At 45.7% G+C, this 12,057-nt stretch overlaps 1 protein-coding gene across 1 annotated transcript in view; it reads left to right on the top strand.

The window, feature by feature from the left end:
• Nucleotides 1-12,057, top strand: part of LOC127352836 (chromatin remodeling regulator CECR2) — a 36,741-nt gene that overhangs the window by 21,631 nt on the left and 3,053 nt on the right. Inside the window, exons 6-18 of the mRNA XM_051381550.1 lie at nucleotides 221-288; nucleotides 384-544; nucleotides 3,688-3,777; nucleotides 4,173-4,323; nucleotides 5,300-5,429; nucleotides 5,525-5,562; nucleotides 5,657-5,748; nucleotides 5,904-6,030; nucleotides 6,765-7,135; nucleotides 7,296-7,481; nucleotides 7,644-8,448; nucleotides 9,019-11,107; nucleotides 11,797-11,864. Coding sequence (XP_051237510.1) covers nucleotides 221-288; nucleotides 384-544; nucleotides 3,688-3,777; nucleotides 4,173-4,323; nucleotides 5,300-5,429; nucleotides 5,525-5,562; nucleotides 5,657-5,748; nucleotides 5,904-6,030; nucleotides 6,765-7,135; nucleotides 7,296-7,481; nucleotides 7,644-8,448; nucleotides 9,019-11,107; nucleotides 11,797-11,848 — 4,360 coding nt within the window. The 3' untranslated portion in view covers nucleotides 11,849-11,864. The remainder of the gene's footprint in view (nucleotides 1-220; nucleotides 289-383; nucleotides 545-3,687; nucleotides 3,778-4,172; nucleotides 4,324-5,299; nucleotides 5,430-5,524; nucleotides 5,563-5,656; nucleotides 5,749-5,903; nucleotides 6,031-6,764; nucleotides 7,136-7,295; nucleotides 7,482-7,643; nucleotides 8,449-9,018; nucleotides 11,108-11,796; nucleotides 11,865-12,057) is intronic.

The raw sequence follows: 12,057 nt of genomic DNA, 5'->3' as shown, positions 1-12,057 counted from the left end.
ACCATGTGGTCTTCAAAGAGCAGTCATATAAACTGCATGATAGGTTTTTTTCAGAGTCTAATATCCAGAAAGCAAGCTCATAGTCATGGAAAGTTAAAATGAATTGTGGACGTTTGCACTTAGATTAAAGCAATTGCATCTTCTGCTAGTTTTGATCACTCTGTTCTTTGTAGGAATGTTTTGAATCTGTTTTCCAATGTTCTTTTTTTTAACCTTTCAGTGATGTTGAAAGTGAAGTGATAGAAGTGAAGACAGAAAATGAGTTTGAAGATCTCCGACCTAGCACAGGTGAAAAGGGATTCAAATTCCATTTCTGTATATTTGTCTCTACACGTTTTTCCCCTCGAATCAAAAAGCCATTGTCTCTCCTATTATTCTACCAGGCCGTAAGCGAGGCGCCTGGTCTCTTGTGTGTGATACGGAGGAACAATGGGTCAGTCTGGCAGAAAGCATCAAGGACAAAACCTCCCCACAGGACCGCCACCTCTACCGTGTCATCAGCCAGAACTTCCTGCCCGAGATCAGCAGCATGATTGAGCACAAGGTCAGACAGCAAAGAGACACTACTGCTGTCCCCATTATAGCAGTTCATAATATTGTCTTTTAAATAGAGTCTTGGTAGAGTTTGACAGCTACTACCACGAGCAATGTGACTGAAAATCTGCTCAATTACAGCAAATCCAACCATGGACGATGTGCCAGTGTTAACATCTAAAACTGCAAATTGAATTTTTGCTTCATATTCTTGCATATTTAATTGCTTGAGTGTGTTTTTTGTTATAATGGTGGTGGAATGTATCCAGAACTATCTTCTTCTTAATCTTGACCTTATCTTCCGCCCAGTGGTAGAGCACAAAAAACCCTTGTACTTCAGTTAATCCTTATGTATAGGATTTGAAAAAAAAAAAATACATTTCAGCTAACATGTTGGCATGTTAGAGTGCTGAGTAATAATTCTCTGTGGGGTTGTCGCCACAAGCAACCCGGTTCTCCTTACACTCTAGCTGGGCCAGCTGCAGGACAGGTGAGGTGGAGGAAAGCTGGTCTGTGCTTGCCTTTTAATGCTGCACACCAGGTAATGAAGTTTGCCTCAGGCTTTAACTTGAGCCTGACTGCGAAGAACTAATGCTCTCGTGCTCGTTTGGTAGAATGAGGGTACAAGTTCTGCAGTCACCTTCATTGGGCTCGCCCAGTCATCGGGTCATGCTCACTCGTCTATCATATCTTCCTTGGAATGTGTGTGTGTGTGAACTTTAGGGGGAGATTACAGACGAACATTTTTGCCTTGTTCGTAGGAAGCATGAGTCAAAGCCACCAGTTTGCAATGGAATTCGTTTCAGTCTTTGAATGCTACTGTTTGTCAAAGCTAAAGCAGGCCCCTGTTTTCATCATACCTGTTTGATGATGGTTGGACTCTTGTGGTATGTAACCAGGACTGACTGTTGCTATAGAAACCCTTTCAGCCTTTCTCCATCATCATCATCATCATCATCATAATCATCAGCAGCAGCAGTGAAGTAAAGAATCCTGCTGGCTGTTTGATGTTGGCAGAGCGGTCAGTCACCTAACACAAACGGTCAGTGGATGAATGCAGTCTTGTCCTTCAACGACTGTACCCTCCGCTGTACTACTCATACTCACATTATATATGGCATTCAAAAGGACTCTCTAATAATCCATGCAGAATTAGTGAAGCACTCTAGTGGTGAAGTAATGATGCTAGTAAGTAGAGGAACATCTTGGAGACCTTTTCTGTTTGCTCTTGTATTTAATCTGCATTCATTTATGAAAGCACGAAATTCCACTACAGCATGTTACGTAAAGCCGAACAAGACAACTATTTTCACTTCACATAGATATAATCATAGTGTGGGGAAAAAAACGGATTCATTACTCATTATGCTCAAAGAACCGACTCAGTCAAAGGGAAGTACGTTGGCCTAATGTTCTTCTTATATGCAGATAAATTCCACTGATGTCACACAGCAGGGGATGAACATATCCTGTGTATTAATTATTTGTACATTTCATCATCACATTTTACTGTGGTGCTGTGCATAGTCTGCCCTTGATTTGCTGCTTATGACTTATTATTTATTATTATTTATTATTATTATTATTTTGGGCAACCACAAGGGAAACGCTCAAGTCTTTAGATATGGGCTCTACAAAACCTTGGTTTCTTTCTTTTCAATTTGTTATATATAATATGTTATAATTACTAACTACTTTAAACCTCCCACAATCCTCAGAGTGATCTTAAAATTGCTGGTTTTATTTCAGACAATAGTCCGAAACCATCAAGTATACAATGATGTATAAAAAAAGTGGCCACTCTACATTAAATAAGCTAGAATCAGAAAATGTCTGCCATTTTGCCTGATGAATGACTTCAACTATTTAACAGTTATCAAAATTGTGCTCATAGTGTAGCATGTGTATGCTTTACATAAATATATCTGTCTCTGTGTGGGTGTGTGCATACAAGCGTGTCAAATACACAGTGTGTGTAGCCTGCTGAATCCTTCCCTCGATGTGTCTCAGGCTGCTGTCACCCGCCATTTCATGGGGCACTGACAGCAGGCGGGAGCTCACCTTGAGGCAGGATGGAGCCTCTTGAATGACAGCTCTGCTGTGCTGCTGGATTCTCTAGACCTCTCTAAGTGGTGACACCAGAGGCACTCTATCTTGTGCATGCACCATTTGGGGGGGTAGTAATGTAGGGAGGAATTGTGGCGCCCCGGGATATGCCAGTGCTACACACTAAGAAAAGGCAGAGATTGATTGTGGACTGAATATTTGTGGAGGGCACTATAGATCAGATCATGAACATCTGTCTTTTTTCATCCGTCTTCTTTTTTCTTCTATATCACTTTTTTTTCCTCTGCTTCTCACTCACCACCCACATCTTCCTTCCTCTTTTGCCTTCTCACCTGCACAAATACCCATGTCATACCCATGTCTCATACAGCTGCTAATGCATTTTTAGGCCTCCCCTGGTTGTTTTTATGGATGGGCCTGAGTGTGAAACCTCTCAGTGCTGTTGGCTGCACATAGCTCACAGTTATTCGCAGTCTGGCTTCCCTGATGAACTCTGACATGAGCTGCAGAGACCAGTCCTTGATACAGACAGGCTTTCAAGGGATCTGCTTAGAGCTCTCTGTTGGCTGGGGTTTCCCTCCTTTACTGTGTGCTATAACTGGATTACTGATGTGTCACTGATCACTGATGTCATTCAAATGTGGATTGTTAACTGTATATTCAAGAAGTAGTATGCTGAAGGATTGAAAATATTGTGCAAAAAAGTTACAAGGATATGGTATAAACTGGACAGCATTCCTTTACACTACCTCCTCCACTTCTTTTCTCATCATTACAAATGATTAATATAGTCATTTTTTTTGACTAAGCTAGGCTGTCACCCCCAGGGAAAGGTGGGGGAATGCAGGCAGCAGAGGAGAGAGGGTGACTTGGGGGGAAGGGAGAGCAGAGCCAGTGACCTCTCAATACTCACTGCTCCTCCACAACTCCCCAGGGCCTGTCAGTGTGTTGGCTCGTGTGTGGTTGTCTGTCTTTCTGTCTTAAAGACTCAGTCAGTAATTTTTTGGCCATATAAATTATTTAATTATCAGAAAACAAAGAAATTTAGTTGTCTTCTACGGCTCATCAACATTTCTTTTTCTTCAGGAGCGGGAGCAAAAACAGAAACTGCTGGACCCAACCCCAGTTCGCACATCACATCGGTTCTCTGAAAAACACATTAACCAAGAGGAGGAGGTGTGTTGTTGTCTGTGTACATGTTAGGTATACTATTGCAGTAGCTGTGTTTCTGAAAAGACACTCAGACCTCATAAAAAGTCCAGTTTTCAGACAATGATGACTTTCTTTGTATGTTTAAAAATACTTTGTTCCCCAAAATTTTGTTTTTATTTGCTTTTTTAGTTTTAGCTGCTGCAGTACATTCTGGTTCAATGAGGTGTTTGTTTAGCCTCCAGCAGTATTTTTGTATATGGGATATAGCCATCTAGGTTGCTTCTGTACATTACTATTGGGGTTATATGCACAAGATTGATATAGTTAGAAATATCCAACTTTCAGCTTCCACTTATTTATTAAAAGCTGTCTTTTCATGAGTGCAGAGAAGACTAATGGGCTGGTTTGTATGTATTCAGGACAATCTGAAGGCCATAGGAGAGGATGACAAGAAGAAAGATGAAGAGCTGGACAGGCAGGTCCTGCTGGCCGAGCAGCGACGAGAAGAGGAAAGGCTTCTGCAGGAAGAACAACAGAGAGAAAAGATGGAGAAGATCAAAGCTGTGGAGGGTAAGATGGATGGCGACGTAGATGGATGGAACACAAATGGAAAGATGTACAACTTTTGTTCGTGTAAAAAAACTATTTTTCAGATCTAAATAATGTCCCTGTGGTACTGTAGAAAGCTCGCATACTTAAATAAATCTGCTAGTGTATGAAGAAAGGTTACAAAATAAAAGCTTAGTGCCAAAAGTCACACATCATAGAGAAGCAATCATTTCACATTCTTTCATCAGCGACCTGTCAGCAGCAGGTAGGGGGCTTCTATACTCTTATTCTAACTCGGGGATCATGGGCAGAATGGATTGTGAAGGACACCCCACGCACCCCACGCACATGCTTTCACATCTCCATTGCTGTGGTTTGGTTCTTAACGGCTCAAAAATCCGCAGTAGCATAGCAGCACTCGAAGCCTTGTGATTTATGTATAGTACACAGAGACACTGAGAGGGAATGTTCAGGGCTTTTAATCACAGGATCACTTCTCTTTTTCTCCCTCCCTCTGATGTCATCTGTCAAGGGTTAATGAACTGCTGATTGTGCTTCAGTGGAGGAGCCTCATTAATGTATTATAGATGAACAGCAGGACCTGGCCTGCTCTCTGTGTGGATTGCATATGTGGAATCCTCCCTCAAACCTCTTTAATCCACACGGCAGGGGGGCTGGCAGGCCTCTAATGTTAAAAGATAAAGCAGCAATACATATGCAGCCTCTCTGCTCTGTTCTGCTCTTTTGATCAATTGGGCCTAAGAAAAGATGGCTGACGAATCGTTCTCTTTCTACTTATCTGAGCTGCCGCCATCTCTGATGATTTCATTGACTTTCCAGACAGCTTCAATGCGCAGCAAGTGCAACTTAAACTGTAACTCAAGAGCCTGAAAAAGCTATTAAAACATTGTTTGCCTGCAGCCCCATGGGACTGTTTTTTGTGGGGTTTTTTTGTTTGTGCCTCTAATTGCCCCCTGTGTCCATCATTCTCTCTCAGAGCGAGCCAAGAGGCGGAAGATGCGAGAGGAAAAGGCCTGGTTGCTGTCTCAAGGAAAAGACCTGCCACCTGAACTCCTGAATCTGGAGCCGTCCTCTCCCGTCCACAGGACACGCAAGAATAAAGAATTGTAAGAGACTTTGTACATTTGACCTGAGATTTGACTTTCTACTTGAATGACTCAAGGTAGATTATTTGTAACCTGTTGTATGTTCCACATTTCAGCTACGAAATTGATGACGACTACACTGCTCTTTACAAAGGTATGCTTACTGAGAAGTTACTCAAGGCTGCTTTTTCTCAATCTGCATTAATATTTGTTCTAATGTGTGCTCTGATCTGATCTCTCTTCTACAGTGCTTGAAGTCTTGAAAGCCCATAAAGATGCTTGGCCTTTCTTGGAGCCTGTGGATGACTCCTATGCCCCTAATTACCATGAGCTCATCAAGGTACTAAAGACAAGACAATAATAGCTGGCATGTAATAGTAGTTAATGGCATTTGTGTGATATTGTGTTTGTATGTGTGTGGTTCACATTCTACACATTCTTTATTACACCGGGTTTTTAATTGTTTGAATTGTATTGTTCTTCCAATCCCCTCAGACTCCCATGGACCTGTCCACCATTGAAAAGAAGCTCAATGATGGGGACTACGTTGCTAAGGAGGAGTTTGTTGCTGATGTGAAGCTCATGTTTGAAAACTGCGTTGAGTACAATGGAGAAGACAGTGGTAAATTAACACAATTGCACAAACACAACCAAGCTCAAAAACAAAAATGCTGCTTCCTTCATTCAGAATTTGACCCCAGTATAAAACTAATGCATCTAAATTTCGGTTGGTGTATGTTGTGAGAAAAGAAGCACACATATGAAATTTTGGGGTGAGAGTCGGGGTGTGAATGTGGTAGAGAGAGAAAAAGAAAGGGGGCCGGACTTAGTGCTGTGTTGGGGCCGGGGCCAGGGCAGCCTTGACAGTGATTAATGAGGAGTGATTGAGCTGTGCTCTAGTGCTCAGGGGGATCTGAGCCCTGCAGTGCCAGAGAAACATTCCAGCCCCTAAGCTCCCTGTCTGGAGCCATCCATCCAACTGAATACTCTCCCCAGGGATAGGGGGAGGAGAGTGGTAAGGGGGCCCAGGGTGGAGCAGAAGCAGGAGGGAGGAGGCAGGGGTCAACCTACGCCCTCTGACCTGGTCAGTCGGCCAGCGGTGAGGCTGAGAACAGAGAAGCAAGTGTGTGTCTGTGGGTACATGGCATCCACATTGGTCTCAAGTGTTTGAGTGTAAGGAAATGACGGAGAGATGGGGTGAGGTGTTGTTTGTGGGAGGGAGTGACTTGCAGCATGCCAAAAGCTATTATTTGAGAGGACATGAGTGGATGGTGATACCGGTATATGGTGATGTGTGTGGCTGCAAAAGATCTCATCATATGAGCATAACTGATGTTTACATCTGCCTTTCCCCAGAGTACACTATCATGGCAGAGTCTCTCGAACGGTGTTTTAGCCGGGCCATATTAAAACACTTTCCATCAGAGGATGGCGACACAGACGAGGAATTCCACATCAGCAGTGAAGACAAGGAGCGCAAGGACAAAAAACGCAATCGCGGCAGTAGACATTTGGGACCTGAAAGTCTAATCAAGGCCACTGAGCAAGTCCAGCGTAAGCGAAACTTCCAGGGGGGCAAGGGCAGCACACCCTCAGAGGAAGAGGACAGTAGACTAACAAGACCACCTCACTGGGCCAATGGCCCCCCTCACCTCCACTGCCTGCCTCCAAGCCAGCAGCACATCCATCGAGGAGACATCAGGAGCATGTACCACCCCGGGCAACAGGTATCCACAGGATCCTTTTGATTGTTTTTGAAGTTCCTGTACATTTCTAAAAACCTATGCACCAAATTTGTCACTTACCTGCACAATGATATTCTCTTGATTTCTGTCTGAAAAGTAAGAGAAATATATCAATAGTGAATTCTTTGTATTATCTTACCAGCTCCATCGTGCCCCTGGTCTTCACGGTCCTCATGGTCCTCATGGTCCTCACGGTCCTCATGGTCCTCGTGGTCCACACATGTATGCCCAAAGAATGGCCATGGATCCCCGCTTCGCTTACCCAGCTCATATTTCCAGGCATGGAGACCCTGGTTTGAACCGCATGCCCCACAACTTTAACATGCAGGTATACAGACCTAATTACACCTCTCTAAACTTAAAAGAACCACTTTATTGTGTGTGTGGTCTACTGAAATGTAGCCTATAAAATCTGTATCTTAATGCTTTTAAAACAGACTGATGTGCAGGTATACTGATCAAAACCCCTAACTTGACTTTTTCTTTGCAGCATCGCATGGTGGAAGGACATCACATGGGTCCTAGGTATCCAGTGGGCCCAGATCCTAACCAGCAGCATCCTCCACACCAGCAGCAGCACCCCTACATGGGTCCAACTCATGGCCCATCTCTGGGCCCACGTCCCATGGCGCTCCAGCCTGGACCTCCTCCTGAAGCCAGCATGTACCCATCCCACCACCGTCCAGAGGGCCACAACATGCACCCCATGGGCAACAGATTCTCAGGGCCAGAGGGACCACCTCAGCACAACTACCCAGGTTTGAGGCCACCTCATATGGGCCTATCCAACATGTGGACTGGGATGAATCACCAGGAGAGACCCAATGGGATGCGCATGCAAGATCCCAACATGGTAAACCAGCGCAACTTTAGTTATGGTGGAGTCCCCCCTCCAGTGGGGCATAAACCATGGCCAGAAGCTGCTGGATACCCCCATCCGCCTCCAAATGCACAGTATCAAATGTCTGCAGCGATCAGCTCCCCGGGGCCGATGTCCTCATGTCCCCCTGTTCCCCACCCAGACTCCTCCGGCAGGACACGCTTGGCTTCCATGCTAGAAAGCCCAGAGATGCTGGCCCTGCAGCAGCTGTCAGCCTCTTCTGGACCCCCTGCTGGTGCCCCTCATCAGCACATGGGCAACTTTCAGCAGCCTGGGCCCCCATCAGGAATTGGCAGCATCCCAGCTCACCCCTCTCAGCAGCCTCCCCCTGCCCCTGAGGTTCAGCTGCTCCGTCCTGCTAGAGACAATGGGCCAGACACCCAGCCTTCCCAACAGACAGACATGCAGCCCAAAGGTAGACCTGACCTTCTCTCTCAGTATTTCACCAACCGCCTGTATTCTGCATGAAGGAACCCGAGCACAGTCTAACCTTTTTCTACAGATTTGGTCTTTCCAGACTGTAGTGTCTCAAAATGTTAATCAGCACAGCCCCCATCCATGCCCTTCTTCTGTGTCAAGTGCTTTTTGCAATTTGGTTTTAATTATTTTTCACAGTAAGTGGCAAATTGAATATTCATTAGTTTAGTGAAATTTCTTGCTGGTTGCTTTGAGGATACAAAAGAGATGACATGTCAGTTAAGCCTCACCAGAAAGCTTATAAATGTTTTTGGATTAATTTTAAAGGTATAGAGCAGGACATGGGTACATTTTTAATTTGATCTGTTTGGACAAAATGGCACAGATATTCTTTATTGCCTTGTGTATTTGATCTTTCTCATATTCTTTGACATAGTTAACAACATAAGGCTATAATATATTCATGAACCTTGTTCTTGTAATAATAGTTAACCAATCATCAGTGCTAACCTCCCATCCATTATTCTTTTAATGCTAACTTTCCTTTCATTATCCTGTATGTTAACAGACTCAACATCAGAGAAAATGGCTGCCAAGAACATTTCCGATGAAGCTTCATCACACAAAAACACTGTTTCAATTCACCAAGAGCACCAGGCCATCCTTAGCCCCACCACAGGATACCATACTGTGCCAGCAGGGGGAATGCAGAGCCCCCCAGCCCCTAACTCGGGCAGATCACAGGAGAATCCTTCTGGACCAGGGCTCCCGCAGAGTTCAATTGAGAGCCACAAGCAGGAGGTAGATAGCCAAAGACTATCTGCCAGCCACTGTCCCCCACAACACATTAGTGCCACTACTGTTTCATCCCATCTCAACACGAGTAACAACAGCTCCACTGATCCCACTCCACCAAACCGCTCTCAGAATACACAGAACAGTCCACAGCAAAAAGCTCTGAGCCCCACACTTCTTCACCAGAACGTACCCCCAATGCATGGTGCAGCGTCTCAAAATTCCCCTCAGCAAATGCCAGAAAACAACTTGCCGCACATGCAGAATGCACATCAGCAGAGTGAACACCAGCAGAACATCCAAAAACAGCAGCAACCTCAGGCAACCCAGAGTACCCCTCCTCAATGCCACCCTCAGAGCTCTCCCCAGCAGATGACCCAGAACACACAGCAACACAATTCTCTGCTACCTCCTCATCATGTCCCCCAAAACGTCTCTCCACAACGTCCTACGCAGAACAGCTCTATGCATGGCATGCCACAGAGTGCCACACAAGGAGCCCCGGCTGGACCCCCTCAGCCAGCCCCACTTACGTCTTTGCCACCCAGTCATCCTACCCCACTATTACCCTCCCACCCTAGCCCAGCAGAACATGGAGATCAAAGACCTAGTGAGCCTACAAGTAGACTGGACACAGAAAGCACTGCCGTTCCTCCACAGCACACCGCAATGAAATCTGGGCCTCCAAATGGCATTTATAAATACCAGGCTTTTAGCCCCAATCACAATCAAACCCTGCTGGTAGGTAGTAACCCAGGTATGCAGGCTGAGCGTGGCCCAGCACCTGCTCACAATCCAGCCATGCCTCCACAGTCCCAAGGCCAGACAAATGGAGCCATGGGTCCATTTGGCATGGGGAACCATCCACACTACAGCCAGACAAACATGAGCAGGCCCATGCCCCCGTCTGCTCACCACCCTTATCACAACCAGGCCATTAACCCCCTCCACAATCCTGCTCACCACCCGGCCTACCACCAGCAGGGAGGGGCCACCTACTCCTACCACATGACAGGCCAACAACACCCTCAGGCCCACCCCAACATGTACCCGCCTCGTGAGTACCAGCAGCAACACTACTACCCCCAACTCCACTCCCAAGCTCAGGCCCATAACCAGGCCAACAGTAGAGGGAGTTATCCTCCAGAGCAGTGGCATCGGCCTCATTATCAGCCTCGCCAGCCCATGCCCCCCAGTGCCTATCTACCTGTGGCTAGTGCCAGAGGCAATGGTCAGTTGAGGGAGAGCAGTGTGTCACCACTGGGCTCTGAGGGCTCCAGCGGTGCTAGTTTGGTGTCGCCTGGCCCTGTGCCTGAAGTGGGGCAGCACCTCGGAGGCTCAGAGGAGGGGAAGTGTGAAAACAGGGAGCAGGCCAGTGGAGGCGGCAGTGGTAGCCCAGCAAAGCAGGTTCATACAGAGAGCTCAGAGCGACCTGAAAGCCCTAAAGAAATTCTGGACCTCGACAGCCATAATGCTTCTGCCCGCCGCCGCAGTACCCAGCCACCTCAACAACGCCATCTTGCATCTGCTGCACACGTGATGTCTGGCTTCATGTACGACCCTCGTGCCGTGCACCCTGGGATGCAGCAGGGCGGCGTTCCTCCACCCCACATGATGTCTCAGACCCGTGGAGGTGGCAACGGAGCCCCTTACCCTGGCCAGCCATACCCCGATCCAGGACGCTATGCCGCCCAAAGACCTCACCCACACCTGATGGAGGCTCTGCAGCGGCCCCAGCAGCTGCCCTACTCCCCGGGTCAGACACGCATGGCCATGTACAGACACCCTCGGCCTGCGGGGCACTTCCAGGGCATGATGATTCAGCAGAGAGGCCTTGCACCAGAACACTTCCTACACCCAGGGTAAAACCATTCATCCAGTCTTGTGTAGTTTACAGTTGGAACCTTATATTATTCTAAATATTCTATACTGTAGTCTAATGTCTGAGTGAAGGGACACCAGAACATTGTTGTGAAAGTTAGGCTTGCAGTAATTTACAAAATCTAATTTGAATGTAAAAAGATGGGTTGTGGCAAAAAGATTGGCTAGCCACACGTTAAACCTTTTGCACTGCCACATTCATCACCACTGCCCTACACTGTGACCTGCAGTTATCATGTGATTGAATTATTTGTATTTTCTTTGTGCCACAAGTTTCTTCTTTGTCCGATATAGTGTTGATGTGATTGACAAGTCATTTATCGAGCAAAAATACTAAACAGTTCCAGTTTCTTAAATATGAGCATTGATATCGTTTCTCTGCCTTTTGACTTTAGTGTAATTCAGAACAAACAATTTGAAGAAGTTGCATTTTCTGTCATTTTATTGACCAAATAATCGATAATTGATCATAATTGACCGATTAATCAGTTAAAAAAAATAAATGACAGGTTAACTTATAATGAAAATAATTGTTGTTCTCAGAGTCAAAGTGATTTGGAATTTAGTTTGGAGTAAACTGATGGCCCGACGATGGCAAGCTGACCTTTTTAAGTGTGAACAAAAATGTTAACGACATTCATTGTTGTTGTTTTTTTGGTTGTGGTCACAGGCAACAGATGATGACTGCTCCAGGCGGCCCTAGCAATAAACAAGGAGTGTGAAACGTACCATATCAGAGTGAGTAAAAATAACTTCTAACACATTACACCATGCTCAAACTTTGTCTCACAGCTCTTTGCAATTTCTTTTTTTCTTCTATAAATATAAACACAGTGCCTTAGGTATCTATTCTTAAGAACATGCTGCAAAAAGGCATTCATACATCTCCATAAGGACCAAAACACAGAAATTATAGCGCAACGCAGTCAAG

This window comes from Dicentrarchus labrax, unplaced genomic scaffold (genome assembly GCF_905237075.1).
Source record: "Dicentrarchus labrax unplaced genomic scaffold, dlabrax2021, whole genome shotgun sequence".
Taxonomy (NCBI): Eukaryota; Metazoa; Chordata; class Actinopteri; family Moronidae; genus Dicentrarchus; species Dicentrarchus labrax.
Note: the sequence above shows the minus strand (reverse complement) of the source record. Positions and strands in the feature narration are given on the sequence as shown.